The sequence below is a fragment of the Capricornis sumatraensis genome, chromosome 21, assembly GCF_032405125.1.
Source record: "Capricornis sumatraensis isolate serow.1 chromosome 21, serow.2, whole genome shotgun sequence".
Taxonomy (NCBI): Eukaryota; Metazoa; Chordata; class Mammalia; order Artiodactyla; family Bovidae; genus Capricornis; species Capricornis sumatraensis.
The window spans coordinates 49,505,024-49,530,716 of NC_091089.1; the positions used below are offsets into that span (position 1 = coordinate 49,505,024).

The 25,693-nt window shown below is 39.6% G+C and overlaps 1 protein-coding gene across 1 annotated transcript in view; it reads right to left on the reverse strand.

The window, feature by feature from the left end:
• Positions 1-3,065: 3,065 nt before the first annotated feature.
• Positions 3,066-25,693, reverse strand: part of SKOR2 (SKI family transcriptional corepressor 2) — a 34,227-nt gene continuing 11,599 nt past the window's right edge. Inside the window, exons 4-7 of the mRNA XM_068993986.1 lie at positions 20,487-20,552; positions 20,011-20,109; positions 10,824-10,891; positions 3,066-3,128 (exon numbers count right to left, since the gene is read on the reverse strand). Coding sequence (XP_068850087.1) covers positions 3,066-3,128; positions 10,824-10,891; positions 20,011-20,109; positions 20,487-20,552 — 296 coding nt within the window. The remainder of the gene's footprint in view (positions 3,129-10,823; positions 10,892-20,010; positions 20,110-20,486; positions 20,553-25,693) is intronic.

Consider the following 25,693-nt stretch of genomic DNA (forward strand, 5'->3'; position numbering starts at 1 on the left):
CACAGCACACTACCTTAAGGGTCACTCTTGCATAAGACATTAATGCATCAGTCCCTAATTTGGAAACCTGTGGTCACTCAGCAAGACAGAATTTGTCTCTCTCTCTTGGTGTAATGATTTTTATTTTGTCATCTCTCCTGGGGTAATTCCTTGCAGGCTTGGCATGTTGAGAATCAAACACTGCCTCTAACAATATGGTTGTGATTCTCTGCTTGGCTGATTTAGCTCAGCATTTAAGTAACCACTAATCTTCTGAAAGCACCAGGGTCTACTTAGAGAAATCCCTGTTGTTTGCAAGGATGGAAACAAAATCAGCATGGAGGAAGCATTACTTACTAAACACAAATCAATCTTTTTTTTTTTTCCACCTCTCTGTACACTATGCCACCATCAAAGGCGTGGTTTCTGGGTGGTAGGTCTTCATTTTGCAGGTGGAGAGCAGCTCACGTGTGACAAGTAGAGAAGATGAATTGGGGAAGTGGACGGTAAAAAGAGTTTATTGAAGTCCCTAAGTATAAATCAAACTACAATCTAATGGATGTATCACAAAGGTGGAGTGAAAAAAGCCAGATACAAGAGAATGTTCTCTATAATGTCTTTTGCTAAAGTTCAAAAACAAGCAAAACCAGTCTTCTCGGGTCAGGGGAGTGATTGGAAAGAGGCACAAGGTGCTAGAACCAAGTGAGTTCACTGAGCTTTGAGTTCTTGACTTCACGACTTGTATAACTTGGTGATTCGTAGGCTTTGGTGAATGTGCTATAGTTCAATGAAAAGGTTACTTAAAAAGCACATTCCAGTATTTACTCTTTGATTTGAAAGAAAAGTAGTTTGACATTTTCAAACTTTTATACATATGGGTTTATCAGTATTCATTTGGATGATTCTTGCTCTGATTACCTTGATATCCTGCATTAAGATTTATTAGACTTAATGTCCTAAAATTATTTATTTCACACTGCTGGGACAAACCTGGTCTATAAAACTGAGAAAGAAAGCACCTCAAATCAACTTCAGACTTAAGAAAAATACCTGAATGTACAGAATGAAGCCAAACTCACAGGTGCATTTGTGTAAGTGTATGACTTCATGGAGACGGAAACAGAATGACAATATCTGAGTGTCTCAAAACAGAATGGCTTATTGTCCGAGCAACTCTGTGGCTAAACACCTGCTCACAGAAGTCACTGTATAAGGACTAAGCAGATACTGCACTTAAAGTCAGGAGGCCTAGAATCCTTCCTGGTTTTGCAACAGAGACATAAAACCTCATATCTCTCTTCACCGTATCTCAGTTCCCTGTGCATAAAATTAAGGGAAAGCATATGAATGAGAGACTGTCTTGGAAAGAATTTTGAGCTCCTAATGAAATGTGACATACATACAATTGTTTAAGACAAATACTGAAGATTATCACTAATAAGGGGCTTCCCAGATGGTGCTAGTGGTAAAGAACCCACCTGCCAATGCAGGAGATGTCATAGATGTGGGTTCGATCCCTGGGTCGGAAAGATCCCCTGGAGGAGGGCATGGCAACCCACTCCAGTTTTTGTGCCTGGAGAATCCCCTGGACAGAATAGCCTGGTGTGCCACAGTCCACAATGTCACAAACAGTTGGACCCGACTGAAGCCACTTAGCATGCATCACTAATAAAGACGATGGCAAGAAGCAGAACTGTCACGTGTGCATAGTATAGGAAGCTTGTGATAGGCAGAAGAGAAACGTAAGGAAAGAAGAGGAACCACGAACCTGTACTGCATAGACTTTCTTTTTTTTGCCAATCAATTCTATTGAGGTGAAAATAGGTTCCAGAGGGAAGGAGTGAGTAGTATCATTCTGATGGCAATGAATAAAATTGATAAATGACCACAATCCTAGTTGGCCATGAGCACACACAAACACCACCTCTGACATCTGAGCTTTTCCACTGATTTAGCTGTTCTAGCTGCTAGGTCATTTTAGTGTATTGCTACAAAAACAACAGTGTCCTAGCTTTGCATTTCTTCAGTTCTAATAATTATATATATCTTCTTCTATATCATAAAAAGTTTTTGAAATGGTTAGGTATATTCTGAATATTTTGAACTGTGGTGTTGGAGAAGACTCTTGAGAGTCCCTTGGACTGCAAGGGGATCCAGCCAGTCCATCCTAAAGGAGATCAGTCCTGGGTGTTCATAGGAAGGACTGATGCTGAATCTGAAACTCCCATACTTTGGCCACCTGATGCGAAGAGCTGACTCATTGGAAAAGACCCTGATGCTGGGAAAGACTGAGGGCAGGAGGAGAAGGGGATGACAGAGGATGAGACGGCTGGATGGTATCACCAACTCGATGGACATGAGTTTGGGTAAACTCTGCGAGTTGGTGATGGACAGGGAGACCTGGTGTGCTGTGGTTCATGGGGTCGCAAAGAGTCGGACATGACTGAGCGATTGAACTGAACTGAACTGAACTGAATACAGTCATTGAATTTTTACTGTCTTCTTTCCCCTAGGTGTCCAGAATTCTTGTCTTTTAAATTGTTGCCAGATATGTGACATTGGATCTGGCTTCATCTGTAGAGAAACAAGGACTGTTTTATAAAAGAATGAATGGCTAAACCTGCAGAAGAAGTTCTCAAAGGTCTATGTCGCCTGCAGTTATTCACAGCACCATCTGCCAGTAACTCACTGAAAGCTGGATTTCAGCAAGAATTTGAGCCAAGAAGAGAGCAAAGAAGAGGAAACATAATAAGCACAGCTTTAGACATTCTGATTTCCTTCAGCGTACCAGGAATCGGGGTGTTAGGAGGAACCAGAAGGAGCAGAAAACTTCAAAACAGAACGAAGACCACATGTACAAGACTGACTTGAGAATTTCCTTAGCTTTAGAAAATTTCCACAGAATTTGTAAGATGCACTTAGCTTCTTATTCAGGAAGTCCCAGGCCCAGAATGAAGTTCAACAGTGTATCAGCTTAAACATAGGGTGCAGCACCACCCAGCCCCCGGTGCTAGGGGGCTACCATCAAGTACATCAGTGAGGAACACAAGCAAGCAACTCAGAGTTTTCTCTGGTGAGCTCACCTTTTAGCTTTTGCTGAGATGGGCACCAAGCTTTTCTTTCCTGATCAAGCTTGCTGCGTAGGGAATCTGTAAGATAAAAACAAGCAAAACTCTCCAGGTGAGCTAAACTTGGAGACAGAGGTGTAGTGGACACCCTTGCCCTTCATTGTGCCTAGCGATTTGAATGTCTGCGGATCTGCCCTGAGGAGAAAAGGTCTCCATTCTCCCCAGCAGGGTGGCGCTTCTGGGATACAGCATTCCTAAGTCCCATTAGAAAGCATTTCAGGACAGAGCAGATGATCACACTAGACTGTTGCTACAGCTAGTCTCTGAGGTTCCTATGTGACATCTGACTTAAGAAGTTTAAAACAAAAAAAACTTGCATTTAATAATATGGTATTCTTATGTCCAAGGTCACAAACAAGAATGTGATTACAAGCTAGTTCAATGTAACTTTTCATTTAACTAGAGCAATCAAATGTCTCATTATAAATCACAAATAAGATTAACTAAATACAAACTATTACTCTGGGTAATTTCCTGATAACTACTAAGAAGCATCAGAAATAACTGCACTGAATGGAAAATATGACCCTTGAGAATTCTACCTGAAACTTGAAAAATACTCTTCAATACTGGGGCTTTGAATGAAAGTCCCTCACACTTGATATGCTAGAAAATTCAAACAACTGAAATTGGACTACATGTATAATATTATTTACATTTGCCTCGCCATTAAATCTAGTTATGTTATTTACCTTCATTATGACAAGATTAAGTTCAGAAATCTAGTGATTTAAGTCTATTTTACATTTAAAGAAACACTCAGCCTCTAGAATGTAACATGAACTATGGCTGATATTATATAAAAGCAGCGAAGGAAATAAAATTATAGCCACTCAATTAAGTAATATTTTGTGTCTTGTTTTAGACATCTCTCACATTCCCAGTATATTTATGTTTTGCTCTCCTGATCTACCAGTGCATAAATATGAACCTTTATCAACGGGAAGGAGCTACAAACCTACAGTGATGCTGGTGACTAAGATTAACTGGACCAGGTGGCCATAATAACTGGTTTGTCAAATCAAACAGTCTTTTTGATGAAAAAGAGAGAGAAAACTAAAATAACTGTCTCAGTGTCTAGATACACAACCACAACATGGATGTATACAATAGAGACATATCCGATAAAGGGCAGGATAGCAGCACTGATGTTGCTTCACACAGGACCATAAAAAGTTCAGCGTCCTAATCTCACATTTTAGGACAAGAGCTAAGGTCAGCTAGATGACCACGACAAGAACAGTCACACAGGGACCTACTCTAGGTACCTTGTCTTTCCACTCTGTGTTATGCTATAGCTGCTATTAACAGAGACACACTTGAACCTTGATTTTCCACTATGTTGTATGAAACAGTATGCCAAAAATACATGGATCACCTCTCTCTTTAGATGAATGCTATCAGAGAGCCTTGAATGGAATTCTATTATTTAGGATCACAAGTGGAAAAGATGGAAACCTGGGGTATAGAGAATTACCTAATAAAATGCATTTGGGTCACTCTTGCATTTAGAAAGCATTCTCAACATCAAGATTAGATGCCACAAAGATTTAGTAAGTATCTTCTGTACCAGGCACTACATGAGATAAGTTAATATCACCATGAGCCATCTCATCAAAGCCAGTAAAGTACTCACCCTAACCTAAAGAAAACTGCCTGAAGGGCACTACTTTCACATCTAAGTCAGAATGCTTTCTCTTTCTCTTTTTTTTCAGAAACAGCAACGCAGCATCTCATTACGATGGGAAGCTGATAAGGAAATTCTTTAAGAGGACTCAGGGAAAAAAAGGACATTTCCAAATAAGCATATTTGATCCTCAAATCTCCAGACTGAAATCTAGATCTGTGTGAAGAACTGTTCATCTCACGTTGTGAGCTGAGAATTATTAATTCCAAGTCCTAAATCATGAATGATAAATAAAGAATATATTAGCATACGGCCCAGTTGTTCATGGAAACTATCCTATTTCATTGATTCTAAGATATACTTTTCCCCCTCAGATTTTAACATTTCTGAAATTGGCTGTACTATGATTGATGGCATCCTAGAATAATAGTTAGAAGCTTCCTTTTCTTATGATACATCAAGTAATGGGCACTTTTATGATTGGTGGTGCATCAGGTTCTGTCTTCCGCATCTTGGGAAGCTTATGACCTTAGAGGCTCCATTTAAGACAATTACGCCATGTAAACCCCACATATTAGAATTCATAAAAGCTTTCTTTTCATCTTGATCAGCTTGGAAATCATCAAGACTGGCATGGACAAAAACCTCTGGAAGTTATTATGTAACTTCTAAATTACCTAGTTGGCTCTAGTGTACCAAAAGGATTGAGATTTTGCCAAAAAGGATAATTTCCTAGTTTGTGCCAAGAGAGAGTTAGTCTGAGCTCAGACATTAAAGTGGATCTACATTTCAAAAAGAGAATGACGTGAAAAAGGATATACAACTTATAAACAAGTGACTGCTTTGTCAAGATGCAAGGCAATAGATCAATAACTGGAAGAGGACCCACTTTAGTCAAAGCCATCTCCTGGAGAATCTTAAGGCAGCTTCCACAGACTTTCAGACTTAGATCAAGTCCTCTGATGTGTTACACATTTAGGCACAAAATCAAAATCCTCTAGGGACCCAGGGATATTTTCTAAAAATAAAGCGTTTGATCTACCTTTTAAAAATATGTAAAACATATTTACATATGTAAAACATACATTTACATATGTAAAACTCTCCAGGTTCAGAGAGTAGAAATCTGGGCAAGTTCCCATCCTAGTCAATCCTAGAACACCTCCAAGGAAAGACTGTATTATCTTTGAAGAGCTGTGTCCTTGCCGAAGAGGGAACACTTCTACAGCAACGATAAAGACCTGTCACTGCTCCTTTCCCTGCAAGGCAGCACAGCGCTCACACCATCAGAGAGTTGTAAACTGCTTTTTTACAAGTCCACAGTGAATGAAACATTAGTACTAAATCTAGTGGACTAACATGATGTTAATTGAGGCTTTGAATGAAGAACTTTGAGACCGGTTCCCCTTGGCTGTGTGTGACTGCAGCGTTCTGGAAAAACAGTAGAGGGCACCTAAAGACCAGCACATTTTAAAAGTGTTTTTTTTTTTTTTTTTTCCTTAATCTATGCGCCCTTGGTAGCAATCCAGCAAGTTCAAAGGATGTGAATCTGAGTCCAGACATTTATCGTGTTTTCTGTTGCAGCTTCACAATGTTCTTCAAGAACGATGACTAATGTCTTCAACAACTATGCCTTCAACTATGACATGCCTTGAACAAAGCTAATGGTAGTAGCCTCTATATATATGTACTTGCTTTAAAAAAAGTGTTGCCAAATTAGCAATGAAAAAAAAAAGGTTACCAAGACATTATAGTAATCTCGGCTCATGTTGTAAATTATACTATATCCTAGTCCTTGGAAAAACTTTAATCAAAAGGTCATATACTCTTATAGATGTAGAAAGAAACTTATGTTTACCAGGGGTTAAAAATGGGGAGGGATAAATTGGGAGATTGGGATTGATATATACACACTACGATATATACACACTACTATATATACAATAGATAGCTAATAAAGATAACTAAAAATGCTTTTTTCCTATTGTATAGCACAGAGAACTCTACTTAGTACTCTATAATGGCCTATATGGGAAAAGAATCTAAGAAAGAGTGACATATATAAATATGTATAACTGATTCACTTTGCCGTACAGCTAAAACTAACACAATATTGTCAATCAACTATGCACTAATAAAAATCTTTAAAGCAATGTCATACACTTAGCAAAATACCTTCATTTCATCCTTTAAATTTTAAAAAAACTACACATAACATTGTAATAGTTTTTTCACTTTCTTCTTAATCCTAAAGGATAATGGTTTTGGTTTACAAATTGAATACTTTTTCCCTAGAATCATAATTCACTTGTGAATGAGAAATCTTTTGCTCTTGATTATATTTAATGTAATAAACATCTTCATGAACTTGCTAATTCTAAAAATGTTTTTGATTCATACCGAGAGGAACATATTTCTTTGTATGAATAAATCTAGTTTGGTAACGAAAACATTTTAAGCATTTGAAAACCCAAGGCAGAGGTGGAGGACTATAACATAAACTGTGTTAAGAACATTAAAACTCTAATTTTAAGCTATTTGTAAAAAAAAAAAAAAATTAGCTTGTGGCCCAGGTATGTTAAACAAATTGCATATGCTTTAAATCTCACATTGAAATAAATGCACATTCATTTATAAATGTACAAAGAGAATCAATCATTTGAATCTACAGGCACCACAACTTTGCATTTAACAAACTGTAAAAGGAAGCAACGGTATGGAAATTACAGTCAGCAGATAATCTAAAAATGCAGGCACCAAAGAAATTCATAAGTTTTCTTTCTATGGCAATGATACCCAAGATGCTTTCAATATAATCTTGAATAAGAACACTGTGTAACAGCATAGGATAAATGCATTGTGGGTCTATGGGAATTGTTACCAAATATGATGGTTTTAATATACTTGAATTTTCTATGACTGCAGGATACAGTAGGTTTTCATCTCATTTAAAGGAAAAGAAACCTATTCTGCAGGTAAATGACTATTCTGTAACTTATGCTCTATACACTTTAAATATAAAATAATTTAAGCATAAATGAATAAAATAATTTTGGTGAATTGTTCTGTTCTCAAGGAACAAAGTATGTACCCATATTTAGTGATGAGGTAGAGCACTAAACCAAAAATACTGAGAAAGTCAATAATTGTGATACCTGGCAACTTGATTTAGATATAATTCTAAAGACATTTTTCTCCAGGTACTCTAGCAAATACAAGCTGAATAAGGGACAGGATGTTTCCATTCAAGAAATCTTGAGTCCACTGCCTCAATTCTAAAGCAGATGGTATCGTGTGAACACAAGTCCTTCTTGCACAAATGTATCTTTAGCCAATAGTTCCACTAACAGAGGTACTACTTCGGGAAAGAACATGCCATTAAATTGATTATTTATACTGGCATAGCATTTTATGATTTACATCTGCATTTCATGCTTATTAAGCACTTGTGCCTTATCATATACCTATCAAGATACTAGGTTGGCCCTTCAATGGGTCCCTTTGGTTTAGAAACTGATACAATGAACTATATAGGATGAATCTTGAACTCAAGTTTGCAGACCTTAAAGTTTGTATCTGTTAGTAAAGCATAAGCTCCTGGTAATTCACTAGTGGGGCTTCCCAGGTGGTGCAGTGGTAAAGAATTTGCTGCCAAAGCAGGAGATGCAAGAGACGCAGGTTTGAACCCTGGGTGGGGAAGATCGCCTTCAGCAGGAAATGGCCACCCGCTACAGTATTCTGCTGGAAAATTCCATGAACAGAGCAGCCTGGCGGGCTACCGTCCAGAGTCGAACCCGACTGAGCAAGCATGCACAATTCACTAGTAAGGCTTCTTTTAATAGTTTTGGTAGTAGTTACCCAGCACAAAAAAATATTTGGGGAAATCAGGACCAAGCCGGGAAAATCTGGAAAAGAATTAAGAGGATGGCTACATTAGATTATCAGAGTCAGGGGCATCCATGGGTGGTGATTAATTCAGCAATCTCTACTGATAGCTATTTGATATTAGACACCATGCTTGGTGTTGAAGGCAACACGAAGACCCGGACATTTCAGGATAGGGGACACAAAAGGAGGGGAAGAAGCAGAAGGGATAAATCATGCCTATTTCACCAGTTTTCATGTTGGCAGTGTGGATGTGCTTTTGTGGATTTCAGGAATTACATAGTACCCACAAGGGTTGGGGGGAAACATTCCAACTCCTCCCAAAGAATTTAATTTGCAATCAGGAAAATTTACTATCTAGAGGCATATGAATTAATAACACTTATCTAGATAAATGACTACATGACGATAGAATACTTTGCAATATAATAATGATATTTCACCATACCAGTTTGTACCATCCCATACACCGAATATCTCAAAAGACGTGAGACATTTTTCCCTTTATTAATACTGTCTGCTTATCACATGGATGCAATGTCACGTCCTCTTTTACTAAAGAAACCAAGTGTCAAAGAAAATTAAGACACTAAAGTTACATAACTGGCCTTAATAACTAGCACTAAAATAATTATTTAGTTTCCTTTCCTAATGCCCATTTTGCTATGTTCATCACCACCCAGGAGTCACACCTTTTTGGTTGCACGTACGCCAATTTTTGTTTTAAGAGTCTGAAAATCGTATCCTATGTAAAATAAGTAAAGTCTTAAAATTTTATATCCTTGTACCTCTGATTCTATCTTTATATTCTTTCTTTGGGCAAATTAAGCAATACATAAATTCACAGCAAGTAATAAGCAGCTCTTATTATCTAGGTATCAAAAGCTAAGGACAGTAGATAATTTTCTTTTTTAACTCCTGTGGGGGATTAGTGGCCAACTGATTAAGAAAATGCTTTTCTTCCCCAATGAATTTAGGTGCAAATAAAACTAACACGAACAAAACCAAAACAAGAAGAAGGATCCTATTTAAGAGGATCTTACGTTGAGGTGGTTTTCAGAACTGAGAGTCGTTAACCAGCACTTGAGATCCAGGAAAACCTCAGAAGGAGGGTTAGAGTTAGCAGCACTTTTAATAGAGCCCTCAGAATGGGGGAAAATGTCGTGAAATACAAGGATGCTTTCAAAATGACTCTCGGCAATCTCCATTAAAGCAAGCACGATTTTCTCCCACGCAGAAAGGAAACATCAATAACCATCTTTCTTAAATAATCTTGACAGAGAGCTAGGTGCCTGGCTCTCTAGACAAGACAGGCAAGTCTGCGTAGACAAACATTTCATGGCAGAAGGATAGCGGGGACCAGCTCAGAAACGCCAAACAACCCAAATTATAACAACCGTGCTGTGAATAACATTAAGAATCAGTGTTATGTCTTTACCCAAGTGATTAAAAATATCTTACAAAAACTGAGCAGAAATTATTTCCCCATTGTACTCATGAAAATGAGGAAGCTTGGGAGATGACTTTCAAAGCACCAATAAATAATACCAGATGCATCTGCATGGGGATAAAGGGTGAGAAAAACAGAAAAAGAAAATACAACTCAAAAAACAAAAACAAAACACTCACACCATTAATTAGTAGATGTTTTCCTGTTTCCCTGTTTCTGTATCAACAGATCTCAGTCCGTGTCCACTTTCAGACACGATTAGGATAGAGTGAGTAACATACTTCATTTGGAAATAATTCGTTTCTTTTCATCATCCTTCAAGGGAATTTAATTGATGAATTGTGTTTATACTAAGTTCTATTGACAGTGGTGGGCCTGGCTCAGGTCTGGATGGTGGAGGGAGGGGGAAGACAAAGACAATGGCCCTTCCCTGGGCCTCTGGCACAGCCCCGCGCTGTGTTCGGAGGTTTGCACAGTGAAAGATGATGCAGGTACCTCTGGTTCACTCTCAGAGACGATGTACACATCTGTCCATCAACACATGGTAGGTAGTTACATTTAGAGGAAACATACTGACACATCTGTTTATCCTGCATCTAAGTAAATCTCTTGGCAATTAGCATCTAAACCAGCGGAGAGGTGAGTGGACCAAAGGATTTCAAGGAAAAAAACAGGAGCAGCTTCATACATATCAGGTGGTTTTGAAAACAAACCCATCACCTTGAATTTATTTTTGAGTAGAAATGCATCTTACAATTTGTAACTGTTGCACCATTTCTTCTCTGTAGGCTAGTTCCCTTTTCATTTGATCCTGGAAATTATCTGGAAGGAGAGAGAAACAGGGAAAGAAATTAATTAAAGTGCAAAATCTACTTTTGGTATATTTAGCACATTGATGGTATAGTGACAGTTCCACAGAAACACTCCCCCTTAAAAAAATTTTTTTTTTAACTGGAGTATAATTGCTTTACAATGTGTTGATTTCTGCTGAACAACAATGTGAATCAGCCATAAGAATATATATACATATATATATATATCCCTTTCCTCTTGAACCTTCCTCTAAACCCTACTCCCCACCAGCCCACCTGTCTAGGTCATCACAGAGCATCTGGGTGAGCTCTCTGTGCTATGGTTATTTGAAGACATATTTTCTCCAAGACTGTGGTTTAATCAGAATAAATAGTAAATTCTGAGAGTGTATTAGTCACTCAGTCATGTCCAACTCTTTGCAACCCCATGTAGCCTTCCAGGCTCTTCTGTCCATGGGATTCTGGTGGGACTGGTGGGCTACAGTCTACAGAGTTGCAAAGAGTTGGACATGACTGAAGCGACTTACCATGCACACACATATGCCTCAACCGGAGAAGGAAGGAAGGATCTTTAAGAGATACTGTGCAAAATATCTTTGCCATTCTACATATTGATCATTTTTATTGTATTTCCAGAAAGGAATGACTTCTTAATGTGTATCTTGCTGTTTCATCGTTTCCATGTGATCTTTTTAAAAGGGGGACTTGGCTAACTTCAGCTTTTTCAGCTTTAATTGAGAAATTGACCTGATCTCACATGAATCTGAAGAAACCAGAAACTTTGTCATCTTTTCTTCTCTTCTTTTCATCTCGGCAGCCAGCTGGTGTGAGTCCTGTATATTCCACCTCCATCTTCTCCTCTTTGCCATTGTTACCTCCCAAATGCAGGCACCTCTTGCCTGAAAAATTTCCCAACCAACCATCCAGCCTCCACCTCCTTCCTCTTCAAATCCCTTTCACTCTCCTGCTTAAAAGTCCATGATGGTTTCCCATCACTTTCAAGGAGATAAACCCTTTACCATTCATGAGATTATGGATACTTAGAAACTAAAAACACTGTTCTTTTTATTTTTTGACTTCTATCAAGGACACTTTCTTCTTGGAAGAAAGAAAAGCTATGACAAACCTAGACAGCATATTAAAAAGCAGAGATATCACTTTGCTGACAAAGGTCCATCTAGTCAAAGCCATGGCTTTTCTAGTAGTCATGTATGGATGTGAGAGTTGGACCATAAAGAAGGCTGAGCACCAAAGAACTGATGCTTTTGAACTATGGTACTGGAGAAGACTCTTGAGAGTCCCTTGGACAGCAAAGAGATAAAACCAGTCAATCCTAAAGGAAATCAGTCCTGAATATTCATTGGAAGTGCTGATGCTAAAGCTGAAACTCCAATACTTTGGCCACCTGATGCGAAGAGCTGACTCACTGGAAAAGACCCTGATGCTGGCAAAGACTGAAGGCAGGAAGAGAAGTGGGTGACAGAGGATGAGATGGTTGGCATCACTGACTCAATGCATATGAGTCTGAGCAAACTCTGGGAGATAGTGAAGGACAGGGAAGCCTAGCATGCTGCAGCCCATGGGGTTGCAAAGAGTCACACAGGAACAACAAATCTTTCTATAATGTTTTTAATAATTTTTAAGAGATTTTAATTTAATTATTTTAATTTTAAGAGACTTAAAAAAGATAGAGCAGTTTTAGGTTCCCAACAAAATGAAGAAGAAGCTACAGAGATTTCCTATACATACTCTCCTATTACCAACATCACTCACCAGAACTGACCACCAAGAATGAACCTACACTGACATGCCATTATCACCTGAAGTCCATAGTTTACCTTAGGATTCACTCTTGGTGTTTTGTACAGTCTGTGTATTTGGACAAGTCTATAGTGACATGTCTCTGTCGTCACAATATTGGGCAGAACATTCTCACTGCCCTGAAATCCTCCATGCTCTACTCATTCACTGCTCCCCTCCCCTCCATCTCTAGCAGACTTGATCTTTTTATCCTCTCCACAGTCTCGACTTTTATAACATGTATTTTTTTAAAGACCCATTTCCTATTCTCATCTCAGAACTTGATGGGAAAGTTGCTGTAACAGAGGTAAGTCTGTAGTACTGTGCAGGGGTTAGAGGAGGAGCGCTGATTCCCTTGGAGGGTGACCGGCGAGGAAAGCGGGGAGGAGATGTGATCAGCACTCTCCACTAAGTCGCGGAGGTTGAGTGGGGAACAGCAAGTACTCAGCTGACTACAGCGCAGCGGTGGAGGAAGCTCCCTGCACCCCATCACCCGCCAAACCACGCTCCAGTCTTCACACATGCACTGTACTCCCAGCCACCGTGTGATTACCACTGGTGTGACCCTGCCCTTAGAGCAAACCTCTCCCATTTCTTCAAGCTCAAATGTTATGTCTCCCAGAATGTTCTCTGATTCTCCTGCCCTCTTCTACTCCTCCAGTACTGTACACATATCTCTGTTAATGCATCCACCGTTCATACTATGATTAGGTGTTATACATGTGTCTTTGAGATAAACAGTGAGGGCAGACAGATATATTTTAGACACTTCTAAAATTTCCAAAGCCCACCACAGTGCTTGACACACGGCAGGGGCTGGTTAATGGATGAAGAATGAAAAGAGCACTGAAATATCCACCGGAAGGTCTGGATCTGCCTTGAATGACAGTTAGCCGACTCGAGGCGCAGACCCTTATCCGAACAAACAAGGGTATGGAATAATGTGCTCTGTAAGGCCCTTTCCTTCTCTAGTGCTTTAAGATTTGATGACAAGGCAAATCGACTTGGTTGGGCTTCAGACATCCAGTTCTCTTTCCTGTACCGGTAGATGAGAAGTGGGTAATTTTGACTTGCACTGATAACAATTAGGAGTCAGGGGCTGTATGAGGGGCTGGAATCCACCTGCCACCTCAGGATGCTCTGGAGGTGGGTCAAAGCCCATAGACTGGGCACAAGGCAATAAGAACCAGCATTCCATCAGCATCCTTGGCCCCGTGCCTGGGCCAGACACCTTCAGAAGATCAGTGTGCTTTCCAGAGGCCAGAGTACATCCCAAACAGGCATCCATCTGTGAAGACGAGACATGCCCTCTGAGCCTTGGCAGCTTCCTCTGTCCCTCTTGAGCTCCGCAGTGCCTCTGATCAGGGTGGGAACTGAGAAGGTTGGGAACGAAGTCTGCCTGAAGCTGGCTGTGCCACTTCCCTGGAATCCCAGGAGAGGCTGATTTTGGAGGAGGAAAGAGCTAAGGGCAATTTAGAGTGGAATGATGGTAGCTAGCCCTTACTTAATTCATGCTCATGGCTCTCTGATGGCATACAGTACAATTCTTTAAATTAAAATGAAAACAAAAGGCTATTAAAGTGATAGAAAAATGGTGAATATTTTTATAGAAGTGGAATGAGGAAAGGTGTCAAAGACAAAAAGCAAGCCAGAAAGACTGATAGACTTGATTAGATAAAAATTTAAAGCTTTGATGTGACAACAAATGCAAACACAAAACACCAAAGTCAACATTTTAAAATGAATTGAAGCAAAAAAAAATTTGTAACATGATACAGAATTAATACTTTAGTATGTAAAAAGTTCACACAAACCATAAGAAAATGAATATATCAAAAGAAATATGAGGAAAGACTATGGCATTCACAACACGTACAAAGGGATGGCAGATATAGGCAAAGTGTTTAATATCCCCAGCAATGAAAGAAAAGGAAATAATATGAGGAACCACTTTTTCCATTTAAGTTACCAAAGATCTAAAGAAAAGATGACACATGGTGTTTCAAGGATGGGAATATGAATCCAACGTTTTGGGAAAGCAACATAAAATTTTGCATCAAGAGCTTTGAAAAGATCATGTCTTTGACACAGCAGTTCTTTTAGGAGTTTATCCTAAGAAAATGACCATGGATTTGTGCAAAGATATAGTTAACAATGATGTCTAAAACTTGGGTAAACTTTAATGTCCAACATAAGATTACATTTATAGACTGCTGGGTAGTCAAGAAAAGAAGTTCACGTTAAGTGGAAAAAAGGAAGGTTAAAAAAAAATAGCGTGTGTAATATTTTATTTTGTTTAAACAATGACTTAATATGCATTAGAAAGGTTGCAACTCCAAAATGTTGACATTGGTTTTCTCTAGGTGACAAGATTATGGGTGATTTTTATTTTCTTTCTTTTATATTTCTGCATACTTAAACTTTTCTACAACAAGCATAAATTGGGAGATATAAAGACTGCTAACTGGCAAAAGAAAAAAACTGAAAAGTTTGCTATGCTCTAAGGCGATGAAGGCACAATTTAACTGGAGATGAAAAAATCAGTAAGCTGATTTCTCTAATGAGAGTTACTTAGAGCCCAACTGTTTTGGGAAGATGACAGCATAAACGGAGATGGCAGAAGAAGCACCGAAGGCAGTCTGCCAGCCAAACACAGTGGCGACACCTGTGTTCCGCACACACGGACAGTCTGAAAAGCCAAAGAGTCTTTCAAATAGCAACAAGAAGTATCCAGCCTACATTCCTGGCACTAGAAATAAGGAGAGGACTCATACGGTAGCTCTAATTCCCCCAGTAGAGCCTACTTATCACGCAATAAGCTTTGGGGGCTTATTTCATTTACACAGTCTTCATTTTGTTGTCACTGCTTTTAAACGATAATAGAGACTTTTGATCCATACCATGTTTTAGACACTCCCTTCCCTCCTTCTCCAGAGGACACTATATAAAGAGTGAGCAAAGAAGAATTCTATGATTCTACTGATCACAGAATGAATCTAGTAACAGCCACAGGTGAAAGATGGGATGACCATATTCAGATGGACGAAATATAGTTGGGTCTTTTAAGAAGTAATCTTAAAAGGAACTTGGAAACAGATTTTTAAATAAAAATCTAAAACAATGACATGATTAACACCTACCAGTTAAGTTTTTCACAAAGCCTCAGTCATTAGGCCTTCCTTGTTGCAAACCACTGGCCTTTTTACTTGGTTCTCTCAGTGCCATGAATTTGCCATCATATCTGCAAATCCAAGGACTCAGTTCATGAGTCCTCACTAATCTCCTTTATCAGTGATCCAGTCTCATCATCTCTTTGAATATGACACCCAAACTTATATCAACCATTGATTGAGAGTACACTCTATGCCCACAATTTTCTTGGGTGGGCAGCAACAAAGACGGTTTCCTGAGCTTATTTACAACTGTCAGGTGGAGGGTGAAAGAATCAGTGAGGAGTTAACAAAAAACACCAGTGGAACTAGGACTTCAGCAAAGTATGCATGCTGCAAGAGCAGGAAGGCTTCCTGGAGGTGGCGGGACTGGAGCTATGTTCCAAGCGATGAGGAGCACCTAGACGAGGAACTAGACTAGAGAAACAAGGGGTGCAGAGGTGGAAAATGAGGGGTGAGGGCTGTCCGTGGGGTAACGAGCTGAACAGGGGGAGAAGGAGAAATAAGCAGGGTGAGTGGGGCGATTATGGAGGGTTTCAAAAGCCAGTCAGGAGTCAGATTAGTTGCAATATGATCAGCACCAGAGAACCACTATAGTGCGTGGAAGATGTGGCACCAAAGGTAGATTTTTAGGAAGGCTGGGCTAGTGGCAGCAAGCAGAAAGAGCTGGAGTAGGGAAGGGAGGTAAGGACCCAGGGTTACACTCTGCAGCAGAGACATGAGAGAGAGAGAGAGGGTAAGGGCCTTCTCCACTGGTGACTTCATCCAGCAACCTTTTGGCAAATCCCAGGTCAGGGCTAGGCTCTGAGGTTACACTGATGGCTAGTGGCAAGAGAGTAAAATGACTGAAAAATGACAGCAAAGGCCTGAATGCTGTAATAAAGGAAGGTGCCGGGTGCTGGAGGAGAAGGGAGGAAGGAGAGATTCACTAGGGAAGGCAGATACAGTGTCATAACAAAATGACAACTGGATTTGCAGCTGCAGCAACGATCAGACTGGTCCTTAGTGGGAGAGTCTGGTGGCCTGCTGGGCACAGGGCCTCTGTCTAATTAAACACAGGATGTCACTGCAGGATGTGGGACCAGTTGTTCTACTGTCACCTCAGTGACTTTGACAGAGGTGAAGCTCCTCTTCATCTGTTTCCTCCAACTCTTATTTCTAGATTACAACCCAATTCTAGATTACATTTCTCCCACCTTTCCTTAGGATCCCCTCCTGACTTCTCTTCGCTTATCTGCTCAGTTGGACAACTAAACAGAATTGTCTTGTATCAAAATCAATTTCGCTGTCTGTCCCATCCTCTATAACTACAGCCCGATAAAGCTCTAGAAGTTCTGCTTTCTAATATCAGCTGCTTTACAATAAAGCCCCTGTAGAAACATAAATATTAAACTTAAAATGGTAATAGTAACAACGACTCACATTACTACGGATAAGTATCTATGCTAAACACTTTATACATTTTACTCCTTTCTGCAATGCCACAAAGTGGGCACTAGTATTGTTCTACAGCTAAAAAGGAGGTCAGGTAAAAATCTGTCTAAGGTTACTCCGTGGGGAAGTCAGCGTCCAAACCTGGAGACCCAGCTACTAACCACCATGCTCTGTATTCCAGAAATGCTTTTCAAGAACTCAATGCTAATGAATAATCTCCTCTTCCTCCTCCTGCTTCCTCATCACCATCACTGTCACTGCCGATGCTATTAAGCACTTATCCTGTGCTAGGGATGTTCTCGGACTTTAATGTGGATCCTCTCATGTAGTCCTCATCTTTCTATGAGACAAGGATTATCTGGCCCATGTTACAGTTTCCAAGGTCCTACAACCAGGAAGTGGCAGAGCCACAAAGTAGCTCAGGGGATTTTGAGCCTGGAATCGTTAAGTTACAGGTGATAACTTAGCCTAAGTACCTAGTGTTCTAAGGGAATTAGATTTGAAGTGTCCTGACTGAATCCACCTCCTAGCAAAATGCTCTGCTTGGGTTTCCTCTCTGCTTCCTTCTGGTGTGGCTTTAGTAATTCCATCCTCCCCTTTCCACTGGAGTGAAGCTAAATCTGTCTGCCAGCCTCACGGCCTCTCACATTTAGTTAACAAGCACATAATGGGCATTTGCTATTTTACTGGTGTGAAATTAACTGCCTCTTTGTGGTGGGTCTAAACCACGCATTATTCAAACTTGGGTACCCACACCACTTCCTTGGTCAGTGGAGTACACTGCAGATAAAAAGGAGTAAAAGTTTTCTGTTGTTTTTTAATCTAAGTGTTTCATACACATGGCAACATAGAGGAGTCATCTTAATTCACAACGAAAGGATGAATGAGGGGTCTGAATGGAAACTGGGATCCCAACTTTTGAAAAAACAGAAACATCTGCATGTTTATGATAACTAGTAAGAAATGTACAAATTACTTAATTTCTTAAAATGATTTTGTTTTTCCTTGGCTGCGCCATGGCATGTAGGATCTTAGTTCTCTGACCAGGGATTGAACTCATGCCCCAGGCAGTGGAAGTACAGAGTCTTAACCACTGTACTGCCAGGGAAGTCCCAATTCCTTAAAACAGTTGATCAACTTTTATTAGTGGTAAAAATTATGGCTATCCTGGCTTCACAGGGAGTTAGGTAGACACTCCGGGGACTCACTGGGGTCTGGATCCAGTCTGCTGGATCCGCAAACTCAACAATTAGATAAACATCAGCTTAGAGGGGACACAAATCACTTAGTGTCTGCTCACTGCTGCAAGGATCTGTACAGTTTATCTTAAGGTACAGTTTTAGAAATTAGGGAATCCTGGATTATTTGGAAGCACCTGTTTTTTAAGGTCTCAAAGATATTTTAACTATGTTCCTCTTTTTCTTAGCACTACAAATGTCATGATGAGCCTGATACACTGTCAAGAGCTATTGGTCATTCTCCTCCCTTTGATCTTCTTCTGAGCCACAGGAGGCATTCTTCAAATTCAAAATACTCAAGTATCATCATGAGCGTCAAACCTCCCTTGTGGATACTGACAGAGCTCAAACTTGGCCAACTCTGCTGTTCGTTGTGGCCAGTACTCTCTTCCATCATGAGCCCTCTTCATTTTTATCCCTGCTAAACATTCTGGTGCAACTTAGTCTGACATGTTACCAGGAACCCAGAACTGTTCCAACCTACTACCCAAGAGGGCAAGTCTTTCAGTCGTGCTGACGATCACATCTGAGAAGCTCTGGTAGACCTTTATGTTCATACTATTAAAATTGCCACGATTACTGAAAAGTCTTTTTCCAGATATTTGCTTGTGACTCTTGCCCAGGAATTATCAACATGAGTTTTCTGATTTCTGGTTTAATAAACAAAGGGTACTGACATGCTCAAAGTCTCAGAAAAAAATTAAATGTATATAATTTAAAATATGTTTACATATTATTTTATTTCCCACTTTCCTCTCTCTGGAGAAAGGAATATGACTAAATGAAACTTCAAAAAGTTTGAAAAACACTACTGTGATGTACTGGATCATGGATGAACTTTTTGGTCAACCCATTACTTATCTAAGAGTGATTCAGAACGTGACTGAAGAATTTTAGAAATCTGGACACCCATCTTAGGTCTTTCTGAAATTCTAGGACTCTGGGAGCAGAATCAAGTTTTTATGCCATAATTTCTTTTGCCAATAAATCTGAAATGAAATTTTAATGCTAAATATGGATGGAGAATCCCAAACTACTAAAATTATACTAATTTTAATTAATAATATATAGGTATATTGAATAGTTAGATTTTAAATCTTCATATTTCAAGCACCAGACAGCTCTCTAGCACTATCTGAGAAAAGGAATTAACTGTTCTTTTGTTTTTCCTACCTTAGAGAAAAAAATACTTGAGTAGTTCTTTTGTTTTAAAAATATTAATATATATATTTAAATATATCTATATATTTAAGGTATATTTGCATACATGTTTTAAAAGTACACTATATATATGCACAAACACATATCTACCAATACAATTAATACTAAAACGTTCTTATAAGAAATTTTATCTGTGAGCGGATAAAATAAATAACAGGCTACAATCTCCAAACACTAAAGACGTCACAGGAAGATCATGTACTTACACTGACTAATAAAAATGTTATCAAGTATCATAATGCAATGAAATAAAAGTGATTTCTTACTGAATACTGGGAAAGATGTATTTCCTTTCAACACTTGGAATTCTTGTTCGAGTCGTCTCCGTAAATCTATTTGTTCAAATAAAACCTTCTGAAGTTCTTCTAATAAAGAAAAAAAGAAGAGTCATTTTACTAATCTTTACAAATAACTCTCCAGAGAACTGTTATATATGGCAATTTATTATTATAAGACAAAATATTTTACTAGTTTAAAAAGTGTTGCATAGACATAGGATAGATTTTGTGCAGAAATCCATGAATATAAATCAATGTAATATATTATTTTAAAGTATTATATTACAGTGTCATGTATTGATTGATATGTATGCATTAATCTCAATTATATCCACCCAATGGTCCATATATTATTCATATGTTGCTTGTCAAGCTTAAAATATGGTGTAGAGCAAATATATCCTCCTGTTATCTCTTTGGTTTTTTAAAGCTAAGAGTTCTACAGAATTAAAACTTTTCTTTACCTTTCCCCATATTTTCTACATCCTTTTTGAGTGAATGAGGTGAATTCGTCTCCTGTGTGTGTTCACCTTGTAAAAAAGGAGGAAAAAGTATTAGTTTTGTGTAGACTATTTTCTGCAAGTTTGTACTTTCACTTTCTATCTATCTATAAAAGAGTGTATTTAATATAACTTCAAAGTGGGAGTCCTCAGAGCCAAATGTTGTCCTCATTTGCTCATGTATCTCCCCTAAACCACGGTGGGGCGGGGTCGGGGCGGGTCGTGACAGAAATGAGGTCAGAGGCCACCTACACCACGACAGTGGCTCCACGAGAGCAGACTCTCTGCGTCACCCCCTCCCGTCCCCATCACCAGCCAGTCTTTACAACGATGCTAACTGTTAGAACAGCAAAAGAGGAGGTGGAAGAGTCGCCGTTTCTGGTAGAAATCTGATCAGAAGTGAAGAAGCCTGCTGTTAACTGGAAGGCCCCCAAGACCAGAAGCAGCCTTCAGTCTTCTTGAGTCGCCAAAATGGGCAGTGAAGAAGTGGGAGGTGGCTGTAGCTGTCCCTGGGATAGAATATACGAGCCTAGTGTGTGTGTGTGTGTGCGCGTGCTAAGTCATTTCAGTCGTGTCCGACTCTTTGTGACCCTATGGACTGTAGCCCACTAGGCTACTCTGTCCATGGGGATTCTCCAGGCAAGAATACTGGAGTGGGTTGCCACGACTTCCTCCAGGGGATCTTCCCATCCCAGGGATCAAACCCGTGTCTCTTACATCTCCTGCATTGGCAGGCAGGTTCTTTACCACTAGCACCACCTCAGAAGCCCCCCACTCCTTGAAACTGCATGGACTGTAGCCCATCAGGCTCCTCTGTCCATGGAATTTTCCAGGCAAGAATACTGGAGTGCATAGCCTTTCCCTTCTCCAGGGGATCTTCCCGACCTAGGGATCGAACCAAATTGCAGGCAGATTCTTTACCCTCTGAGCCACCAGGGAAGTGGTTTCCTAATAATTGATAGGTTGTTTAAGAGGAAATCAACCTAAGTGAAAGGTGTGAAATAAGTCATGTTACTTTCTAAGAATCACATGCTTACTGATGATAATTTCTTAACAAGATAATTTCTTAGCTACACGTCTTCAACCATACAAACTATATTATGGATAGAGCTTAGACTGTTGTTCTTAACTATTTTGCAAGGGCTAACTAGAATGATAGCGAGCCAAGAAAGTGTATAGCTAAGTCATAAATTGAGTCTATATAATCCAGAAAACATAAGCAAAGAAATGTAATCATTCAACTATCAGAATTTTTTAAAAATCTCAACTTGCTATCTGCAATTATCCAAATAATTTAATGAAGCTTTCCATTTTCCTCTAAAGAGATGTGGCAGTCCAGCAAATGTGCTCTGGGGAGGCTTCTTGAATCCCCCTCCTCTTTCCCTCGGGTTAGCTCCTCTGTGTCCTTGGTGCTGTTTCCTTGCAGCCTTCTGCACCTAGTAGGCAGCGTACTATTTGGAAACAGGTGCTCTGTCTTTTCTGTATGGCCAGTGCCTAGCACAGTGCTGGTCACATGCTAGGTATTCAATAAAATCTTTTCAGCTGTTACTGAAAGGGACACTGGGTGGTCATGAATTCTAAATTATAGCACAGACCAGATGGATCATTTCAGTTCTCTTCTCATTGTTTTTTAATTTTCCTTCCTCAGCAAGAAATAGAATGGAAGTGGTCCTGGGGACCTGCAGGAATACTGGAGAACTTCACTGTGAAGGTAAAAATTTCTGCAAAAAGGAAAGCAGAATTTCTTCCCAAAGCCGCTGCCTATATATAGTATCAAGGACAGACAGAGAAATCTTCAACATGATATTATAACCAGCGATTCTGTAGCTTACCTGATGACTGTCAGGAGTATGTATGTGCAGATGAGCACGTGTGCACATGTAAATAGAAATACACAAATGTTCACAAGCATGTGCACAGTTACAGGAAGGCGCTTCCCCTGGCTCCTCATTGTTAATAATATCCAAGGCATACCTGAATTCCTTAATGGCAGCCATTTTCTGTACCATCTAGACCATACTTGCACAAACTCATTCTCACTCTCATCTTGGACATTACCTCTCTCTACAGACTTTTGAATATTAATACTTTGGCTTTCTTCTCCATACAGTAAAATGATGAGAAAATATCTGCAAAGCATTTTACATACATATCTCAATATAATTCCCATAAATTACTATTATCTTAAAGAAAGTCTTCCCTGGTGGCTCAAATGGTAAAGAATCTGTCTCCAGTGCAGGAGACCCAGGTTTGATCCCTGAGTTGGGAAGATCCCCTGCAGAAGGAAATGGCAATCCATTCCAGTATTCTTGCCTGGAGAATTCCATGGATAGAGGAAGCCTGGTGGGCTACAGTCCACCAGGCCACAAAGAGTCGGACATGATGGAGCAACTAACATTAAAAGAAGAGTAACATGAAGGCTGACCACAAATTACACAGACATCAATCAAGAATGCGTGCATGCGTGCTAAGGTGATTCAGTCATGTCTGACTCTTTGTAGCCCTATGGATTGTCGCTCACCAGGCTCCTCTGTCCATGGAAATCTCCAGGCAAGAAAACTGGAGTGAGTTGCAATGTTCTCCTCCAGGGGAACTTCCCCACCGTGGGATTGAACCCACGTCTCTTACATTTCCTGTACTGGCCACTAGTGCCACCTGGGAAGCCCCCTAAGCCAAGAAAAAGGGTATTTAAAAATGAAGATAAATTCATATTATGTGCCGCCTTGCTTATGTTTACTTTAAAGTCAGCTAACCAGTTAAACTCGTTGATGTTTCATATTTACATATTGAGGTTGAACAAGAAATGAAACAAGCGTGCACACATGTCTGTACCTATCTACAGAACCCAGTGAGATTTCATCAGTCTACAGCTTCCCCAACCACAACACATGACTTCAATGAGAGAGTTTCTGAATAAGCAACTCTAGAAGCCATTTGCTTATTAGTTTCTTTTTGATCTATTAATGTATTTTGTGGACTATTTACCTTGTATTACATTTCAACTAGATAATTAATTTCAAAAATTAATATATGATATGTAAAAACGTATATCTTTTCCACTTCACAGTTAGTAAGTTTACATAGCTATGAAGCATTAAACAAATATGTAGTAAATGAAAACTAAATAAATAACAGGCAAATCTACCGGTAACATTTATAACAAACTTTTAATCCATTTTGTGGAGGTTTTAATAATATTTTACATCAGTGTCTTTTTTAAACAGATATTTTGCTACAGCTTCTCAGGAAAATCTGCCAATTTTGAGTTCAGAAGGTTCAAATGTCTCACTTACAAAGGGTTTTAAAAAGTGGGTCAGCGTTGGGTAAATAAGGAGCATAGAAGCTTCAGCTGCCTTTCGTGTATCCTTTACTGGACCGTTGCCTTTTGTATATTACTAATCTGTGAAAACCAGATTCTTAATGGTGGTTAAAAATGACCTCTGGGAGCCTGGATATGTTTGTTCACTACTACTGCTAATGTGTTCCATCTGGTTAAAAGAAAAGAAAGCAGTCTAACACTAGATTAAATAAATGAGATTTAGTTGACAATGAGCTTCCCATTTTTATACATATTCCATCAGGTTAAATGCATTTTACTTCTCCAAAATTAATGAATGGGTTTGGAGACATCCCCAAACTAAAATGCTTACTATCTTCCCATTATATTCCCCCTTTAAAAAAAAAAAAAGTTACACAAAGGCCACGGTGGAGGGGGGCATGAGATCTTAATTATAAAGAAAATGGATGAAAATAGCTTAAAGTTGGAGAATGATGGATAATTCGGGCATAAAATCCATCCTGCAGATGGATGCGATGAAGAGCCGTGGTTCTGGATGAGTCTACACAAACGCACATTTGTGACATTGCCTGTGAAGCCTGCTCGCCCCAGGAGGGTAGAGATAGCACGATCGCACATCAGAGAAACTCCACTTCTGCTGAGTGCAGCGGAGCCCAGAGAGCCTGGAGCCACATGGTTCCTGCTTCCCTGGTCTCTCCACGGTCCTCTGGGACCAGGCAGTCCCACATCTCCACCCGACCCTTGGTTCTGCCCTCACTTACACAGCCATCAGAAATTGCAAGTACAAGAGAGAGGGATGTGAGAATTCGCCATGCCAAAGCAGGCATGAGCAGTAAATAGCAGATGAAGGGGGAATCGGAGTATCCAAAGTGGGGGGAAAAAACCTTAAAAAAGCCAACATATTGACCAGGGCTACATTTCAAGTCACAATGGTAATGACTTTCTGTTAAACACCATGGCACACCTCTGCTTACAGACCCTGCAGTGGTCCCCTGTGGTCTACACTGCACGATCCACTCCAGGTTCTCCAGTGACCCTGTCCCATCCAGCTCCACCAACCTGAATTTCTCTGTCACTAAGCACCAACCCTTTCCCCAAGGCAGACTTTTATTTCCCACATCTCCCGGCTCTCTTTTAGGTGGTTTCTCTCCCCTACGGTGCACCCCCACTAGTCCATCCATTATCAGAAGTCTGCCAAGTGGCATTGACTCTTTCCTACGCTAGTTTGGTCTTCCTCAGATAGAAAATCTGCTTTCTGAAGGCAGAGGAATCCTGCCCTACAGGTAACCTCCAATGCCTCTGCTCTAGGGAAGGGTACAGGTACATTCCACAAATGCTTGTAATTCGTTTAATCCAATCTGGTTTCTGAAAGAAATACAAATTAATGTTATTGTAAAACTCCAATTATTATAATGTTTTTCAAGCACTAACTCATTCCTACAGACCAAAAAACCATATTTTGATCCATTGTACTTTCTAAGCTTTACTCTCTATTTTCAGTTAACTGGAGAAGTTTGTGATTATTTCAATTTCTGTTTCTATCTGACATTTGGAAAATTTCTTCCAGGGACAAACAAAACTATAGCACTGAATGTTAACCAAGAGATGAAAATGCTAATTCACATCCATGTCTGCTGTGGCCTCCAACTGCAAAAAAAAAAAAAAAAAAAAATCTTCCTTTTTTCAGAGCTCATTTAATTTGAAGAGCCAAATGAGTAGGTCAGATAACCTGTTCTGTTTGTTGGTGGCTGTGAGATGGGAGGAAAAGTTGATTAAAAAGATAGTATGTTCTCAAGCTAAACTTCAATTCAATAAATAAGATCATTTAAGTCTTGTATCCTGTGTGTGCACAGGGCATCTAAGTACATAGGGT